The sequence below is a fragment of the Chelonoidis abingdonii genome, chromosome 24 (assembly GCF_003597395.2).
Source record: "Chelonoidis abingdonii isolate Lonesome George chromosome 24, CheloAbing_2.0, whole genome shotgun sequence".
NCBI classification, from domain to species: domain Eukaryota; kingdom Metazoa; phylum Chordata; order Testudines; family Testudinidae; genus Chelonoidis; species Chelonoidis abingdonii.
The window spans coordinates 21166032-21185767 of NC_133792.1; the positions used below are offsets into that span (position 1 = coordinate 21166032).

The window sequence follows — 19736 nt, forward strand, 5'->3', positions numbered from 1 at the left end:
ACTACATGCTTCTGCCATTAAGCTTTGTGTTTAAGAAAAAAAGTTTTACAGAGCCAACTATTAGAAAGGTTTAAAATAAATCAAATTCAATTACTTTTAAAAAAAAATTAATGTAAAGCAGTCCCTTGCAACATAAAATCCAAAACACTTTCTGACACTTGTGCATCGGAAGGAGAAAGTGAAGCTGGCTAGAGATAAACATGGAACTATTCAGGCTAAATGTGTTGTCCCAACTGACTGAAACCTTGCAGATACACAGTGTATGAGATTGTTAATCCGGAAATCACTTTTAAAACCTACAGGGTTGTTAACAGGCAAAGCTGTAATTAAAAGCTAGGAAGACTTTCTTTTAAAATGCGTCTTAGTTTTGTGCACTTTCAGCACATTTTTTTCTTCACATTCAAGTACCTTATTCTGGGAGGCAGGAGCTAAAAACATCCTAGTTTTACTCACATTCAGATATCACAGTGATGGACATCATAGGCTTTGGCCAAGTCAGTGAAGGTCAGTGTCAAGTTCCTCATCTTTTAAATGGAATAATAATAATACTTGCCTACATTATAGGGTGTTTTGAGGATTAATTAATTATCCAAACCCTGATTGATTTACTCCTGAATAGTGTCAATGAAGTCAATGAAGCCAATAGCATGACTCACATAACCTACAGAAGGTAATTTTTAAAGGGCCAGAATGTCTTTTCTCAGCATGGAATATAGCCAGGACTAAGAGAAAGTACTGTGGAGTCTCCAATGACCAACGATTAGTGATCTGTCCCTAAAACTACAGATCAAACGCTTCCCCCGTAATCAGATTCTTCTGTGTCTAAGAATGGCAATGTACATCTCCCAGTGCAGCCTCAGTACCATTCCCTGAGCCAGCGGCCCCTAGCTCACCTCCCGGGACAGTCCCTTTTAAAAACCCTGCCCAGGCCATCCCAGCTTTTTAGCAAAACTGGGCATTTGTCCTGTCTGCTCTTGTTAGCTTGATCAACCAGGACAAATGTCCTTTTGTCACAAAAGTGGAGTGCAGAGGAACAGGGGGTGAAGGTGGCAGTGATGCCATCCCCGCTGAGTGGGGGAGGCAGAGCTCAGGTGAGGGGCAGACAGGGAGCGGGGGCCCTCAGCCTAGCCCCACACAGTGTCCAGTTTTCCCGGGGGAGCGGGGGAGCACTGTAATGCATTCTGCAAAGTGAGGAATAGGCTGGGCAGCACATGATCCTTTCCTGCAAGGGAGCAAATCCCAGCTCTAACTTCGGGCTGCCTGAGAGCGGTTCCTGCTCTGTGCCCTCGCCTGGCCCAGCTGGGCAGCAGGTAGCACGAGCCGGATACCAGCCCCTCCTGGCAGCAGCAGCAGGAGGCGTTTCCGTGTCCACTGCGAACACCCCTCCCAGCCAGACCCGCCGCCACTGGCCCCAGCAGCGCTCTGGGCTGAGGCTGGCCGGGTGGAGGGACGGGCTGGCGGCCCCAGCCTTGGCCCTGGACTAGGAGGGGCCTGCAGGATGAAGATGGACTGGCTAACTCAGCGCTGCCAGCTGCCGGCTGCCCAGGGCTGCTCCCGTCCGGGATGCTTCACTTTGCTGCTGGTAAGACTGAGCCCTTCATTGCAACAGGCTGTGAACCCTGCAGGCTGCGAGCCCTGTGGCCGCAGGCAGGTTGCAGATCCTGTGCGGGACAGTGTCTGGGGCAAGGCGATTTCACCTTGAATGATCGTTTCCGCTGGTCCCTGGGGCACGCAGCTGCCCCGTATGGCAGGCAAGGAGGCCGGGGGAGCTGCTTCGGGGAAGATGAATCTGTGGGCAAAAGCGGCATCTCATCTGAACACCCTCCCCACTCCCGTTCAACTCCCCGCATGCTGCAGAGCAGAGGGTCAACAAGGCAGTATATTCCTTCCCGTTTTCCTGGGTAACTTCACAACAGGTTCACTTTTCCGGACACTAATTGCACACAGTTGAGTGCATTTTCCAGCAAACTTCTCCCTGGCTGTGGGAAAGCTGCAAAGATGCACTTAGAATACAAAATTCCCTATCTTGGAACAATACAGATCCCAAGACAACTTAGGCTTTCAGTGTTTAGAAAAAAGACCCGTGGCCATGCCAGTCTGTATATAGATCAATTCCTGATGCCCAGACATCTAATCCGGTGGGTGATTACGGAGATGCAGAGGTAGAGATTGGAGGGCGGGGGGGAGGGACTTCCAAAAAATTGATCTGAGAGAAGAAACACACATATGACAAATATTCCCTTGTGGACATTTTCAGACTTCTCGTTTGATCGGAAGGCGATTAAAAAAAGTTTCTTTCACTAGTGTTGAGAAATCCTTGCTCAACTCAAGGCTGCCATGATGGTTTTGTTTAGCGATGCATCAGCACTAGAGTTGTTTACCAAAAACATTGAATACAGGGATTTCAAACCCGAATCCAAAACCAGTCCTAGATTTTGTTTTGCAAAACCTAAGTGGTGAGATTTTGCAAAATTGCAAATGTCCTGGATTTGACCATCACTTTCCAGCCTCACATTTTTCAGTGACTGTATAGCACGTTGGTGTAGCCCCGTTGGTCCCAGGATATTAGAGAGATAAGGTGGGGGAGGTAATATCATTTATTGGACCAACTTGAGAGGGACAAGTTTTCGAGCTACACAAACCTGAAGAAGAGCACTGTGTAGCTCAAAAGCTGGTCTCTCACCAACAGAAGTTGCCTCACCCCCTTGTCTCTTTAATATCCTGGGACCAACACAGCACCAACAAAACTGCATATTTTTCAGTGATCTCACTGAATTTAGGATCCCTCGATGGTGGTTTTTGAAATCTAAGTCACTTTAAATATGGACAGCTCTGGGTGTATCCAGATAACCCAGAAATCCAAAATTTGCAATCCAATTTCACCTTCACTTCTTGGACAACCCTGAGGAAACAACGATTGCATTGTTGCATCAGATTTCTCACTTGTCGGGGAAAAAACAGGAGGGTTGTAAATATTGTATTACTCTTTATTTACAAATGTTGCTTGCTGGTACAGCCTCAAGGGATGCACATATAACTTTCATGAAGGTTCATGATTGCCATGCTGAACAGAAGGGAGCATATGTATCACCCCTAATAAGGGGAATAGAAGCACTGCTCTACTCTGGCAAATACACGTTTTTTACATTTAACTCTGTTTTGAGTTAAATGTAAGTTGTCAATGTTCCTTTAACCTTAGCATGCACGCAACCAAATTCACCCATGGAGTAGCTCTCTAATCAGATGTAGTTATTCCAGGGATGAATTTGACCCACAAAATTAAATACACAGCTGAGATAACAGTGGAGACTGTTTGGTTTCAGTTTTGGTGCTTTTAAATCAGTGCCTATAACAAACATAGTATGCAAATATTGTGTGAGTGATTTATGATTTCCTTCTGTAAATATGTTTTTCTGTACTTGTCCATAGTGGAGACAGAAAGGCAGAAATTCCTTTAGCAATACATTGGATACCAGGCTTGCATAAAAATCTGATTATCTTCAATCTCTACTGTGCATAAAACAAACTGTCTGATCAGCCACCAAATGATACGTTTTTATCTTATTTGTATATTAAGGGCTCACTCTTACAGCTTTACTTCCCTTCAGTATCAAGTCTGAAATTATAGTTTATACTGACGGTCTGTTCAGCTTGTTCTTGGTTTTGTTTAATGGATGGAATGCCATTTATCCCACCAATGAAGTACTTTACAATTCTAGTTTTAAAAAAAAATTATAAATGTTTTTTACGGTTGTACAGTGGATGTTTTTGTACATGCACATTTTGAGCATGATGCTTGCTGAAGCAGGTGGCCCCAGACTCCAAAACTGACCTATTTATGCACTAAACCCTCTGCTCTAATGTTGGATTGAACCCACTACTGGGGAATTGTTATTTGTTTTAAACATTGTTTCTCTGAACTAAAATAATAAGCTTTATTGTAATAATGGCAACACAAAGAATGAAGACTTTCTTCTTGGCTCGTACATACTGTAAACACTTGGAGTTTCTTTAAAATACAACCTAAATTTGAAGGACACACTTGACCTGGCATTCTCACTGTTGTATTTTGCATTCTATAGGTAATAACTCTGTCTTTACTGATGTACCCAGTGCTGAAGAGTCTAGGTCTTCAGCTGCACTCTGCAGTCACTGGCAGCTATATCTCAGGAACCCATTCCATTGCTTTCATTAACTGTCCCAATGAACAAGTTGCAAAGGATATTGCAAGGTATGGTGTCACTTTCATTGTTGTTGTGCATGAATAATTCAAAGCCTGGCTGTCATGAAGTAATGGGTTGTTTGTTTCATTTACAGTAGTTATTTCTAAGGAGGAGGGTTGCTCCCATTCTCTCCACATGACACACACTTTCTCTCCCACTCACGTATTAACTCTCTCCCGCAAACAGCTCCGTAGTGTAGGAACTCAACCTTCTAAAGGAAAATTGTACCAAAAATAAAAATCTATCTAGCTGGTACAGAATGCAGCTGCCTGCCTCCTTCAAGGCCTAGGCTAATGTGAGCACATCAAGCCTCTTCTCAAATTCCTGCACTGGCTCCCAATCTCTTTCAGATGCCAGTTTAAGGCCTTAGTCCTAATTCTCAAGACAATTCCTGGCTCTAGCAACTACCATGACAGCTGAACTTCTTTGAGACAATGCAGGTCACAAAGCTCAGCAGCAGTGCATGAGGGTGGAGGGCAAATCATTCTGAGTCAAGGGAATCTGGCTATGAACAAACTTTCAGGTGAGATTAGGTGAATCCAGAGCATGACCACATTGAGGAAATGTTGCCAAACTTTTCTCTTTCAAAAAGCATTATCACCATAGCAAGAATGACACTTACAACACTGACCCCCAACTATCCAAACACTCCTCCAGAAAAAAAAATCCTGTAACAGTAAACCAACCAACCCAAAACAGAAACCAACAAAAAATAGCCCAAGCAGAGATTCTACCCTGGAAAGGGTTAAGTGTCAGAGGCTCCTATGAAGTCCACTGGGGACTTTGCTATTGCTATTGACTTTATGTAGAAAGTGCCCAGATGCTACAATGAGGGGTGGCAGTATAAAAGCCTAAAATAGATAAAATAAAGAAAAGAAAACCAGGCCAAAAAAAGGGAGGGTGGGGGGAGAGACAAAATCTGCCACTCAATATCCCTCCCTACTCTAATGCATTTTGCAAGGGCTTCAAATACATCTAGATCTTTTTTTATTTTTGATGTGCAGTAGATTTGTATGATGAACACTTCACAGATTCCTAGCTACATGGCTAAATAGCTGCTCTGTTCAGAATACTGGAAATGTTTATAGTGGACCGTTAAGTTTCCTGCAACACCTCTTATGAGCTCTATTCCCTGCTAACTCTCTGCTTGCCAAAAACTCTGCCTCTCTGCCCTAATAACAGAGTGTTCCCAAACAGCTATTCAGGAAACAATGGGCTACTAAAAGGCATTTTGTGTCACCATTAATACTGCAACTGTATCAAGTGCCTTACCACTTGATGTGTATGAAAAAAAAGAATAACTGTGCATTACTAGTGAGAAGACCATTTAGTCTCTGAAAATGCTTCACACTGGCAGCTCTGCAAACATTTTCTGTCTTTTGTGCCTTCTCTTCCAGGGAAGGGAGATGAAATAAATAACTCCCTGCAGTTAATGCTCATTGCTGAGATTAACATGTATTTTGCTAACATTTTTCTTGGTATTAATGAATTAAAATTGAGCTCAGAGGAATTTGGATTAAGTGATAATGGGTTGTAGCAACTAGCTCTGTGGATAAAAGTTGATTTTCCAAAACCCATTAGCTGCTAGTATGGATGTCTTTATCTTTCTCCTAGATTGCTCACTGAGGTACTTATTCCCAGACTCCGCTTGCAGGTATTTTCTTTGGTGTTTGTAAAGGCAGGAAAGGGTTTCAGATTTCGAGGACTGCTTAGCTGTAAACAAATACAGTTTGGAGGCACACCAGTTAGAGCAAGTTATAACCTGAGTGACCTGCATTGCTATTAAAATTGATACTTAGTAAAGTCTCCCAGTCTTTACAAAATGGAGATTTTGCCTGTGCCTGATTTGGGAAGTTGAGTTTTGGAGGTTCAGAGGGCAGGATCAGGCCCTGAAGCAGTCTGGAGGTGACCTCACAAACAATCTAAACTAAAAATATTTCAGGCTAATCATTATCTTTTATTAAGATAAGACTGGGTGGTACCTGAATATTCCATCAGCCCCCAGTTTTGCCTTGTATCTGTGCAGTCTTTTTCTTTACTTTTCTCCTTATTTCATATTTAATCTGTCTAGAGTATGAAGACAAATGTGTGTTAATCCTGGGACATAGAAATACACATGAAATATCCAGCCCAAAGCCATCATGAAGTTTACAGCCATTTTCAGCCATCCATCTTCATCTTGTTATTAATATGTGCATTTCCCCCAGGGTCCATGTGTTTCATAGATCTCAGTTCATTGGGAGGGGGGAGGGAATGACACCAAACAATATCCCAGGAATTGTACTTTACACGTCTATGGTGCTTTAAAAACTTGAAGTCTCACAACATCTCAGAATTAAGTGATTATTATAAGCTCTGCACAGCAGTGACCTCCTGCTCATTGGTAAAATGCATAGGACACTGTTGCTACTCTTTAGAGAACAGTCCCCTTCACATAGGAATTGCATTACAGGATCAGACCCAGGATCCATACAGCCGAGCACTCTGTCTCCCACAGTGGCCAATACTGGCTGCTTCGGAGGAAGGTAGAAGGATTCTCATAACCTGCTCATAGGTGATGTTCCTTCCTTGCTTCCAATCAGTTAGTGGTCATGGCAGCCTGAAAGTTTATGTCCCTTTTATTTGTTATCCTAGTACTTTGCCTGTTGTGTGGATTAACAGAGGGCTGCAGTCTCCAGGGCTCTCAATCTGACATGCTTCACCTGCATCAATTTGATAACTTTTTTCATGTAATATATCAACCACATTCTTGATGCGGTTCTGATCGTGTCTCACGTCTGCAATCCCTGTTGACCTTAATCTCAGACCCAAGACTTTTAGAAAAAAATTAAGTCTGATTTTCCTCCTGAACTCTCACACCTCTAGTAGATCATTAGGACTCGTTGAAAGTTTCCTGTCAAAACATTTCTTGATGGCAAACTGGGTTTGACAAAGTGAAAATTTCCCCGGGAAATATCTGCTTTCCTCAAAAAAAAAAAAAAGTTTTTGACAAAAAAAACAAAATCCTGAACATTTTTGGTTTAATTGTTGGCTGTTTTGGGTCACAAATGTTCAAGTTTGCAATAAAAAGTTGATATTTTCCATGGGGAAAATCTGTATTTTCTCAGCAGCTGTATAGATTATGTTACAAGTACTAGGGGTTTACAGTTGAAAGTAAGAGCATGTATGTACATCACTGAATCTGAAGACAGTGGTTTCCCCTAATATTACTTCTTTCTCCATCCCCTGCATGCTGAGGTGGTGTGCATGGTTGATACAGTTTTCCTCTCAATTTAATTCCAGTTAAAAGTATGTTTTCCTAGTTATCTGGTAGTAATCTGAAATGAAAATATCTGAGTGATTATTGTCATTTGCCTTTCAGTAAGGAGTCTCTTTCAGTAATTACAGAACCAGCCACTCACTCATCTCTCTTTTAAAATAGAAACACAGGACTTGGAATGTCTGGACATGTTGCAGCCATCAAACTGGGAATTGCTTCCTATCAGTTGCAAGGGGCTAGCTGGCTTGGCTTTCCGCCATTAAAATCCTGAGCTCAGAATCTGTTCCTGCTGAAGTGTTAATGTCACCATGTCCTCATGCTTCTGTGCTGTATTTTTCCCTCTTCCAGGCAAGCTGCCAAACAAGTTTGCTCCAGAAACTGCTCCTTTCCAGGGATTGCCGTCACTGTCAGCTTTTGCCATTAAGCTTTGTTCTGTGTCCCTCAGGGTGTCAGACAGATGGGACAGTGCTAATGTAATAGTAGTGCTACCAAAATACAAGCTAGAGTTTAATATAATACCTGTAGGAGACAAAAATGACGTCTAGATCACTGTAAATGTAGCATTTTTACTGCTAGAAAATACGCCAGCTAGAAGGCGGCCTGAACCAAAGCCCCTTGAAGTTAAAGACCGACCCCTGGGGCTTGGATCAGGCCCATAATTCAGATACAAAATCTTTGTTTGTGTTCAAACCTTAACCTGGTTTAACAGCAAAGAAATATAGATTCAAAGAGCTAGCGCTGTGTCCGGCTCTTCCCAATGGCAGCACATGTGCACAGCTTAGTTTATATGTAGGGTCTATAGAAAGTGTAACGTGTTTTCTTTTAAGCAGTAATCAGATTTTCAAGTAACTACACTTGACTAAGCAACACATTTGCAACTAGAATGATCCACTTTAAAGCTGGAACCTAAGCCTTTGGATAGCTAATTTGGGGGGGGGGGGGCGGGAGAGGTGTTGGTAAAGAAGCAAATCATTTTGCTACGTAACATGCATTTTTAAATGCCTTTTCTCTTCTGAAATGTTTCCATCTCCAAATGTTCTTGGTTTGTGCCAGTCACCACCACTTAAACATTCACCAGCAATTGTGAAAATCAAGCATGAAAAATTGTGTCATGCTGTCTGGAGACAGGTTATTGCCTAGAAAAGCTTTTTGTGGCTACTTATGGATGCATAAGTACTGAACATTAAACATTTGATGTGCATGAGCCACAGTTTAAATGGCTCCCTAATGGATACCGTTTCACAAGAAGTTATATTGCATTCCCTGTCATAGTCAGCGCTCCTCAGGGACCAATTTCTGACCTGCTAATTTGTAGCAAGAATTCTGGATCAACTCTCTGCAGGAGGGACATAAATAGTTTCCTTAAAGGGACAGCATCAGAAGTTTCTTCTTCTTATGCTTTCTCTGCTATTTGCAATTTTCTGTTAGAAGGCTGGTACAGACCTTGCCCTCCAGTTTTTCCTTTTTCGTATGGCAAAAATAGATTTTCACTTTCCTGCTCCAGTTTATTTTGGCACATAAGTCAATATACCTTTGCTTTGTTGTTTACATCCTTCCTTGTGTCAGGGATAATATTTGTTAATTGTGCTCCCTCTGCTGGCCAACTGATTGATGCAACAAAGTGAAATATAAAATCTTGCACAAAGATTGTCTCTCTCTTTTGTCTTAAAAGAGATTTTTTGCAATCCAGGGGACATTCCTCATTAGAGGAAAGCTAACATTAGCCTTCAGCATTATTGAAGAGGACTCCACAAAAGCAATATGGCTTACTGGGAGATGGTCACCCATTTTAGAGGTGTCACCTGAATACAGAAGTAGTTCCCAGGAACTCCTCGGTTCTAATTCCAGCTCTAATAGCGTCTGCCTGGGTGGTTTAGGGTATGTCATGTAATCTCTCAGGGCCAGCTTCCCCCTCTGTAAATTTGAGATGGGGAGGATAAATTCTTACCTACTTTAACTGGTTAAGAGGATTAATTAGTGTTTTTAAAGCACCTTGAGGAGAACAGGGCTAAGCATTATTATAGCAATCAGCTGCATCTTTTGAAAACTGTCCCATGTTATGTAGTAAAATACCACCCTTACATCCATATTAAAATATAGCCTAGGAGGGATTATGAAACAAACTATATCATCTAGTGAATCTTTTATCCTTAAAAGAGGATTTCATGTCACAAGCTGTGAAAATACCACATGTAGATTGAGGACTGTTTAACATCACAGGGTGACCTGCCCCAGATGCAACCTCAATCAGCACAGACGGTAACTAACTCATGTCAGCTGTCGACATCCAGTCCACGGTACCAGTATGCAATTATGTAACAGGTTCAAATCTGGCACCTAACCCATAAAGCAAAGCTATTTAGATAGCCTGCTTTCTCATTTGGATTCTCATAAGCTTCTTTTCACATCTTTATTATTAGACCTGCTTTGTCTGTCTACACATTCCGCAGCCAGATCCATGAGACAAGGAAGGCAGCTTGTTACTATTCTCCGTGCCACAATGCAGGACCACATACTGGCCTCTCCTCTAGTAGCAGGAAGGAAAAGGGACATTCCCATGGAGGGGGAGAAAAGCAGCTCCATTGCCTTCTTCCCACAGATGCTGGGAAATCCCCTCCATGGCACAGCATCGGGCACCGGGGAGGCAAGACGCCAGAGTGCAGTCTAGGCTGGTTCCCAACTCCTGGAGGAATGGGTTGGGTGCAGCCACCGCCAAAGCTAGTATGGTAGCACAGCTTCTGAGGGAGCCGTGGGTGATGGTGGGAGTGGAGCCATGCCCCACGGGATAGTCAATTAATCTGACCTCTTCCCCAATGGAACATATGGGAGAGACTATGAGCAAGTGGCCCAAGAAACTGAGTTTTTAGCCATGCAGTGCCTGAATCTCACACAACATAGAGTATCTCAGAAGGGGGGAAATGACGCGATCCATTGAATGGCTGAAACTGACTCAGTTTTACTATTTAGGTCAAGGTCATACTGTCTTATCTTACTAAGTGATTTGAAGAAGCAGTTTTATTTTGTTTGAAGTAACTAATAGTGTACAAACATCAGGGTTGATTTAACCATCAAACCCACTGAGGGTTAATTCCTGCAGCTGGGTGGATTTATTCTTTCATTCTCTGTTCACTCCTAACTCCTTGTCTGGAATTTCGAGGTCATATTTTTGACCCAAGTGTAATTGCTAGGAGCTTAATGTTTTCATTGCCATAGCGTTCGGTACAAAACACAGGCCAGAGTTACAGAAAAACAAATTACAAGCCTAACAGGGCCGTGCCTTCAAAGAACTTTGAACACAATTTTGGGGGCAGAGGGTGCAAAAGAAACAAGCTCGACGGTCTCTCCAAAAGCATTGAGACACTGGTGAGGTTGGTAGGCACAACCTTTGACCTAGTACTCCTAGCCCTCTTCCTACCCTGCCCCACAATTGCTTCTGTGCTCACTTCTGCTGGCAGCCCAGATATAATGCACTGGCAGCCCTGCAATAACGAACTCGTCCACAACCAAAGGAGAAGTTTTCAGGAGAGGATGGATTTGGGTTTCCGGTTGCTAATAACTTTCTGGTACGAAAAGGCTGAGGTTGTTAAACTTTTAGTACATTCAATGATTTCTAGTCTGCTGTGCATGCAAGAAGCGGAGTCTTATGATGTCAGTTTATGACTGGGAGTCAGGGACTCCTTTGTCCTCATCCCAGCTCCAATTCTTAATCTCAGCCTCAGTTTCTCCACTTGTAAAATGGGGATAAGACTGATACACCATGGGGATGGTGCAAGGTTTCATTAGCTAGCATTTGAGACTTCCATCCATTCCTATGAGTCCTGCATAGTACCACCGGCCAGCACAGATACTGGGACCTTCAGGGTCTATCAGCAGCAACCTGGAGGGACCCTCCCCCTGGCTGAGCCAGTAGGAGACGCTGAGCTAATCTCAGCTGGAAACTGATTAATCCTGCCTCAGATGTCAAGGCTTGTCACTGGAGGAAACAGCTCAAGGTTAACTTCACAGCACAAGGTGGAGGAGGGTGCTGGGAGTGGAGGACGTACAGTTTATTTACAAACTCACCTTGTCTGTTCTGTTTAGGGCCATTATGGATGAAAAGCTGGCTGCCTGCGTGAATATCCTGCCGAAGGCCTCATCTATGTGAGTTGCACTGAATGTTCCTTGAAAGGACATACAAATGCTTGTCTGCAAATGGAAGCCTAAGCCAGGAATAGTAAACCCAAGAGGTGCTGGAGCACCCACAACTGGCTCTGCACCTCTCAGGATTAGGCCAATGAAACCATGCAATCGGGAGACCAATTTATTTGTAGAAGGCTGCACTGCTTTCCGATTGCTAGACAGGGAGATTATAAGAGTGACCCCTGTACTGCCACAGTGCATTAAGCATATTAAGAATAGGGAGTGGATGGTAGACATGCCCGCCTGTAGCCATTTGTTTATTGGTTACTTAGGAATAGAAATCTTCGCAAAGAGGATTTTAGCCTCTTTCACCATGATTTAATGTGGGTTATTTCTTTCATGAGACCTAAACTTATAAAATTAATTGATATCTTCATACGGTAGGAAGGAGCAGTCTTTGGCCCTGGAATATGGAAACAGGAATAATACTTACGGGCATCCTGGACTTTCCACCCACAGATCGGAAACCTTGCCATTAATGAATGATGCTCAGGACATATTAATAACCTCATTGCACAGCTGGGGAACCGAGGCATGGAAAGGTGTTGTGACTAGCACCTGGCCACACACACAGAGCCAGGACTAGCACAAAGATCTTCCATTTCCAGTGCCTGAGCCACTGAACCATCCTTCCTCTCCAAGGGCCTGCCCTAAAGCCCAATGAAGCCATCCACTCCAAGGCAGACTTCTGTGGGCTCTGGGTCAGGCCCTGCGTGCACCACACAGCTCCCCACCAGCCCCAAATCTATCTGGGGCCCTACCCACCCTTTCCTAACCTGACTGGTAGAGCTGAACAATTGCACCCCAAGCAGAGCTGGTCCAAGCAGTGCAATTATCTAACATTTCTCCCACTCCACTGATCCCTCAATAGCCCTGTGTTCACCTGCCCCATCTCAGGAGGAGTCTCCTACTTGGATCTCTCTCTGGGCACTCTCAATCAGGGTGATGCCATTGAACTCAACTCCTACAAAACCATCCTACAAAGGGGATCAGTTCTGGGTCCAGTTCTGTTCAATATCTTCATCAGTGATTTAGGTAATACACTGAGAGAATACACTTATAAAGTTTGCGGATGATACCAAGCTGGGAGGAGTTGCAAGTGCTTTGGAGGACAGGATTAAAATTCGAAATGATCTGGACAAACTAGAGAAATGTCTGCAGTAAATAGGATGAAATTCAATAAGAACAAATGCAAAGTACTCCACTTACGAAGGGACAATCAGTTGCACACATACAAAATGGAAATGACTGCCTAGGAAGAGCACTGCGGAAAGGGATTGGGTCATAGTGGATCACAAGCTAAATATGAGTCAACAGTGTAACTCTGTTAAGAAAAAGCAAATATCATTCTGGATTGTATTGCAGGGTGTTGTAAGCAGGACACAAAGTAATTCTTCCACTCTACTCCGTGCTGACTAAGCCTCACTGGAGTATTGTGTCCAGTTCTGGGCACCACATTTCAGGGAAGATGTGGAAAATTAGAGTGAGTCCAGAGAAGAACAACCAAATGATTAAAAGTCTAGGAAACAGAGCTATGGGAGAAGATTGAAAAATTGGTTTGTTTAGTCTGGAGACGAGTAAGACTGAGAGGGATATGAGAAAAGTTTTCAGTATGTAAAAGTTGTACAAGGAGGAGGGAGAAAAATGTTCTTCTTTAATCTCCGAGGACAGGACAAGAAGCAATGGGCTTAAATTGCAGCAAGGGAGGTTTAGGTCGAACATTAGGGAAAACTTCCTAACTGTCAGGGTGAGTTAAGCACTGGAATAAATTGCCTAAAGAGGTGGTGGAATTTCCATCATTGGGGATTTTTAAGAGCAGGTTGGACAAACACCTGTCAGGGATGGTCTAGATAATACTTAGTCCTGCCATGAGTGCAGGGGACTGGACTAGATGACCTCTTGAGATCCCTTCCAGTTCTATGATTCTATGAATAGCTCCTCTCTGTTTTTGGAGCGGTGTATGATAATCCGTGTTAAGGCTGGATCCTGGTTACACTTATGCGCACACAGCTGTTTTAGCCTCCTCCTTCCCAGGCCATTTGAGCCCTAGCTGCTGCTCACTAGCCACTCTGATGCCTCCAGATGACTTCTGGCCTCTGGCTCCGGGCACATGAATGGCATGATGGTGGCATTCTGCCAGGAGAATTGTTCTAACAGGGCACAAGTGTGATCAAGGAGATTTGCTTGTTGTGAGTTAGTGAGAAAGAAGTGGGGCTGGGATCAGTTACATGGTTCCAGGTGAAAGCCATTTCTGCAGAGAGTTATTCCCCAGCTGCCAATGTGTAGGGTTCTGCCAGCTATCAAGCAATCATTTTACTTCCTTTCTAGATTTCCTAAAAGAAACACTGATACTGCCCTGGTTAGCATGGGCAGGTGCCATGCAATCTGCAGTACACAGAGCTGCTGACCTGTAGCATCCCCTGTTATTCCAGTCCTGGGCCCCCAAACAGCCCTGGCAACACACTTTGCTGTTCCCTTGCTGGTCCACACCCCAGCATAGCTCTGCCGACTCATTCAGACTCCTCTCTTAATCTTGCCCCCACCCAGTTCTGCTGAGGCACCTCAATCCTGACCCATGGTAGCTCCAGACACTCCAATATACAGACGCTCCCTCATCTACTCTGTGTAGACCTAGCCCCAGGCAAGCAGCTGGGCATTTTCTAGGGCGATAAATGTTCGTTCTTCATAAATGCAGTGATTGCCCTCAAGACTGTCACATCCCATGGGGGTTCTGACATGGCAGTAATTTAAAATGCTGCCAGTCGCCTTGTACCTCAGTGACTCTCCCCACGCTCGGCTTTTCCAGCTCGGATCAGCAACCGGCTGCCAGATTTATCCTCGCTCTGCAGGCACATGGCTCAGGCAGACAATCTACCCCTGAACACGGTACTCTTCGTACGTGCTTATAAAGCCCCTTAGTGTGCTTGGGAAGCGAGCTGCTTTGCCCATAAATGTCATCCAAGGCGTTCATTCTCTCCTGTGTCCAAACAGCCAGACTTTGTTCCCAAACTTGCAATGTGCTCTGTGTGGGCAGACCCCTGCACCAGCATAGAGTACCACTGACCTCATGGATGCAGGGGTCCACCTGTGCTGGACCTGGGCCTTACTGAGCATGAGAGAAAGCGTTTAGCCAGCAATCTGTCAGGTTTGTGACTCCACCTGCTCAGTCAAATCCACAGCAAGTGATTAGAAAACATGACATTTCTAGAACAACACAGAACGAAATAAGGAAATGTGACCTTGTAGCATGCACTGAACAGGCGAAATTCAAACAGTAATAATACCTAGCTCTTACTTTCCTTCAGCAGATCTCAAAGCACTTCAATGTCTTTAATGGATTTTCATGACGAGCCAGTATAAATGGGGCTGCAGGCATTTACTGTATTTATTTCTTTCTTCTTCTTCTTCTTTTAAATTTAGGTATTTTTGGAAAGGGGAAATAGAAGAAGCCACTGAAATACTTCTAGTAAGTGTCCGGTCCTGTGTATGTAGTAGAGAGACACGTTTCTAAGAGGGGCCCCGTTTCTGACACTCACCTATGATTAATTCAATTATGAGGATTTGCAGGGACGGCTCCAGCTCAGGGCAGTAGTGGCCAAGAGTTGGTACCATCTGAGACTGCTTGAAATGGATTCGGAGGTTCTCTCTCCAGTTCCTTGAAGACACGGGTCCACATCACAGAAAGCCCCAGCAGAGAGATGCTGGCCTCATTGAGCCACAGTAGGCTGGGCTCTCACTTTGGGAAGGTTCCATTCACAGCAGCAGGCAAGGAAGGGGAAACATTTACTTTACTCAGCAGGGCTGTCAGTCCAGCATTTTTCTTGCATGTTCGGGCTAGAAGCACCAGCCCTATTGTGCTGGGCACTTTCCACATGCATAGAATGATCGAGTCCCTCCTCTGAAGAGTTTACAGTCTAAACAGACAAGGCAGGGGAATTATTCCTCTCCCTGTTCTACAAACAACACTGAGCTCTTTAATAATTCATCAGGAGATCTCAAAGCACTCTACAAAAGGAAGTAATTGTCATTATCCCCATTTTACAGATGGGAAACTGAGGCACAGAGCAGTGAAGTGACTTGTTCAAGGTCACCCAGCAGGCCAGTGGAAAAAAAGCTGGGAACAGAACCAAAGTCTCCATTCCAGTTCTCTATCCCTAGGCCACACTGTCTCTCAGATGAGTAACTGAAGTACAAAGAGATTAAATGATTTGCCAGACATTCTGCTGCAGACGGTGCTAGTGTATTTCAGACATCTCCCATGGGACTCTAGCTCAGAGTTACTTGAATAATTTGCATATGCCATAATATTGCCATGAGACTTCCTAAGTGACCTTAATTCCCTCAAGAGAACTAAAGTAGATGCTGTCAGCACTAGTGAAGAAGAATCATGTGAGAACAATTCCGCTGTCCCAGACTATATTTCTCTTTATATCATCTCTTTTTCTTTTACAGTTAGTGAAAACCAGGACGTCAAAAATAAATGAATTATCGGACTACATCAGGTGAGGCTCCTGCCTGTTGCAAATGATATTTTCCCCCTAGACTAAATTTGCCACCTCTAACTCAACCAGTCAGAGGGCACAGTTGCTTCCTCCCAGCACCCATGTGTAGTCATTTAGTGACTTGACTGCTTCTGCAGGTGCCAAATATCACAGATCTCATATCAATTCAAACCTTACACTAAAATGAAGAACTAGGTAAAGTCCAGCTGGTTTCTGGTTGAAATTGAGACCACATACCTCAAAAAAGTCTCTAAGGGTCACCAACATGGATGGAACTTCAGCTTTTGTGTTGTAGCCACAGGGAATTCATGGAATCAGTGCAAAGCTAGGTGAAACAGAGTGGTTTGGTCTTAGTCATACCTTTGAAGGAAATATTTTTCTCACAACATGAACAATTAGCCTGTGGAACTCACTGTCACAAGATATCATTGAATTATCAAGATCCAATTATATGGATAACAAGAATATCTAGAGTCATCATAGTAAATAAATAAGAGATTTGGAAAGGATATCAACCCTGATGCTTCAGGGATTAAGTCAGCCTTTAACAATGGAGGGTAAGAAGGAAACTCTCTCTTAAAACAGGTGATCCTATGATTGTCTACTTCAGGGTTTCTGGCTTCTTTCTCTGAAGCATCTGGTACTGGCCATGGTTGGAGACAGGCTGCCAGGCTAGAAGGGCCACTGGTCTGATCCAGTCTAGCAATTTCTGTGTGTAAATGATTCCCTCTCACCTCTGAGCAGCCCCATGCGGCTGGGTGCCCAAACACCAGGGTACGATCTCACTTCCCTTTTGGGGGCTCTGCAACAGACTCTCTTACCTCCCTGAGGCTGGTTTGTTACAAAACATAGTGCAAATAATCCATCCCAAAACACATCCATTTATCACACCCACTGCATATAGTCCCTAGAATCCCCCAACACCTAGCTCACCAGTGTAACACATACCACAGCCCAGCATCTTCCACCACACCAGCCTCTTCTTCAGTCCTGTCCTGCCAGTGAGGACATCCCAGTCCTCCCAGCAGGAGCCCACCCTCCCTCAGCTTCTATGCTGGCAGTTCCTTTTCATCAGGGGAGCATCCACCACTCCCTGGTTCCCTTAACGGCTCATCTCAGAACAGTCACAGGTAGGCCCTTCCATTGCTCCCCTGGCCCTCAGCCTCCTCTGCTTCCAGCTCCCCAGCATGCAGACATCAGCCGCTCCACTGGTTGCCTGCCTTCAGCCTTCTCTGGCCCTTGGCTTCAGTTTGGAAGCTAGCAAGCAACTCCCTCTGCTGCTCTCCTGCCTTCAGTCCTTCCAGCCCTCTGGCCTTTCTTCTGGTTTGGAGATACCATTTGGAAAACCTCTCCACAGGTAGCCCACCTGCTACCCCCTTCCCATAGCTTCCATCAGGGACCTCCCACGGGTGCTGCCCCATTCACTTAATTGGTCAATCTGGCAACAGCTGTACTGGCATAAAGGAGCTGGACCATCTTCATTTAAAGGGCCAGCCACCCTGTGACGCTGTGTTCACTTAAACCCCAAACTCAGAGCGAAAAACTCATGGATTTTGAATCTACATGATCTGAAGAGAAGGGCCACAGAACTGCTTTGAAGTCAGAGGCAGAGCCCTGGAGGCCCTTCTGGAAAAGTGCTCCTGTGAACTGAAAGCTCCTCATTTCTTGGGGCTGTAAATAAGATTGAGCTTGTTCCTACAGCAGAAATGATCCACTCCCATTGGGGGGCTGTGTGTGTTTTCCATTTTAGATCCATGCATCCCTTTGAGATTCCTGAATTTATCAGCCTGCCTATAGACCAAGGAAACCCCCTCTATTTAAAATGGATTGAAGAAGGTGTCCCCGATGACTAGCTGGCCTGCACCATTCTGTCCCCCAGACATACCCAGCATTTCCTTCCTGCCAGGCATAGAGGACATTTGCTTTGGCGCTGTAGTCTTCTCTCACTGCAGGTGGGACTGGTGCATACATACGGAAGGACAATAAAACCCCAAGGGAATGTTGGTAGCACAAGCACCTGGGATTTGAAATTTGACTCCTACTTGAAATACAGTTTAATGGACACGCCTTGTTTGTGTAAACCTACATTCTACTGAGCATTTAGCAGCACATCGTAAATGGAGCCTGAAGGGGAGAAAGGGCACAAGTTGTCCAAGAATAGTTCCCAAGTTGTGAACAGCAGGGTTTGCAAAGGTGTGTGCGATGGGATGTGAGCTCCTAGGGAGATGCTATGGCTATTTTTAGGACCACAGGGTGAAAATGCACAGGATAGACCCCAGCAACACAGTCCATGGAGAAAGACCAGAGTTCGAGTCCACTGGCTTTCAGGAGTTGGCTGCACTGCAGAGGAAGCATGTGCAACCCCAGTGACAGTGAGCTGGGGTGACCGCTGGTCTGTCTGCCTCCTGAAGAAGGGTTGCTGCAAAGTGGCGGAACCAAAGATGGGGAAGGTCCTGCCCAGCCCTCTGTCCCACCTGCCCAAATAAACGTAAATCAGGATGCAGCAAAACGTCCCCTGATGCATCAGATCATATCATCTCCTGCTGTGTGGCACTGTTTGCAGCAACATGTTGCTTTGCATCCTGACAAGGCAGCAGAGCCAGCCATTCAGAGTGCTGCCTGCTGAGCATTTGTGAAAGGATCCCAGGCAGCACAAATGAGGACCCACTGGGGTGGGGAAGAAGCTGGGCTGGGGGATGCAGCTGACAATAACCCATTGCTTCTGGGAAGAGCACAAACAGTTAATGCTCCCCAGAGCATACAGCAATGCCTAAAGGCAGTAGGGATCCAGTGAGGGCCTGTGCCATGCTGCACAACAGTGCCAGGCTAAGGAGACAAACCTGGTCCAAACAAAAGCTTCCCTCTGGCTGAAGCAAACGCTTTCTCCCTTGGCAGCATGTAACACTGCAGACAGAGGCACAGGCTTTTAATAGATTTATTTTATTATCACATAAATTACGGAACACTATGTAGTAATTGATGTGTCCAAGATGTTAATAAACAGATGTGTTTCTTACTCCTGATGCCTGGTTTGCTCTTAGACTTTTGTGGTTATGAAAAGGCCAGTTGGGCTGAGAGGGGCAGTCGTGCTCTGGCATTGATCTTCCTGGGAATGTGGGGTGGAGGGTGTATTCTTCAGCACACTCTGCCCTCGAGTATGTGGGCCAATATTTGCGGTGAAGCCACCAGGAAAGAGGGTTCCCTTTGAGAAGGACTAGGACTTTCGGCCATTGTACTGCCAAAACGTTGGGCGTAGGTTATAACTACAGCCTGGACCTGTTCTTGCTCCCATTGGACAGTTCTGCCTGTGATTTATTAATTCACGCGGAGCCTGATCTAAAGCAGAGTGAAGCCAATGAGAGTCTCTCCCTTGGCATCAGGGGGCTTTGGCTCAGGCCCATAGTGCTGCGGGTGGGTGACACTTTGCATGTGTCAGTTGATGTCCCTTCCCTGAATGTAAAGTATACAGCTAACACACAGAGACGTCGGCATGCTGTGGGGTGGGAGCAAGGGGCCAATAGGAAGGGGAAGGGGTCAGTAATGGGAGCAGAAAGGGTCACTTGAAGCTGTGTT

The 19736-nt window shown here is 44.8% G+C and overlaps 1 protein-coding gene across 2 annotated transcripts; it reads left to right on the plus strand.

Moving 5' to 3' along the window:
* The first annotated feature begins 1403 nt into the window (after positions 1-1403).
* On the plus strand, positions 1404-19073 carry LOC116817476 (protein CutA homolog). 2 transcript variants are annotated; one of them, XM_032767653.2, is made up of 6 exons: positions 1404-1582; positions 4083-4231; positions 11563-11622; positions 15082-15127; positions 16114-16163; positions 17914-19073. In XM_032767653.2, exons 1-6 carry the CDS (start codon positions 1499-1501, stop codon positions 18014-18016), a joined length of 492 nt encoding a protein of 163 aa, XP_032623544.1. In that variant the 5' UTR covers positions 1404-1498; the 3' UTR covers positions 18017-19073. The 2 variants fall into 2 exon arrangements, with proteins under 2 accessions (XP_032623544.1, XP_074916552.1); XM_075060451.1 differs by lacking the exon at positions 1404-1582 and adding an exon at positions 1589-1865.
* The last annotated feature ends 663 nt before the right edge of the window (positions 19074-19736 follow it).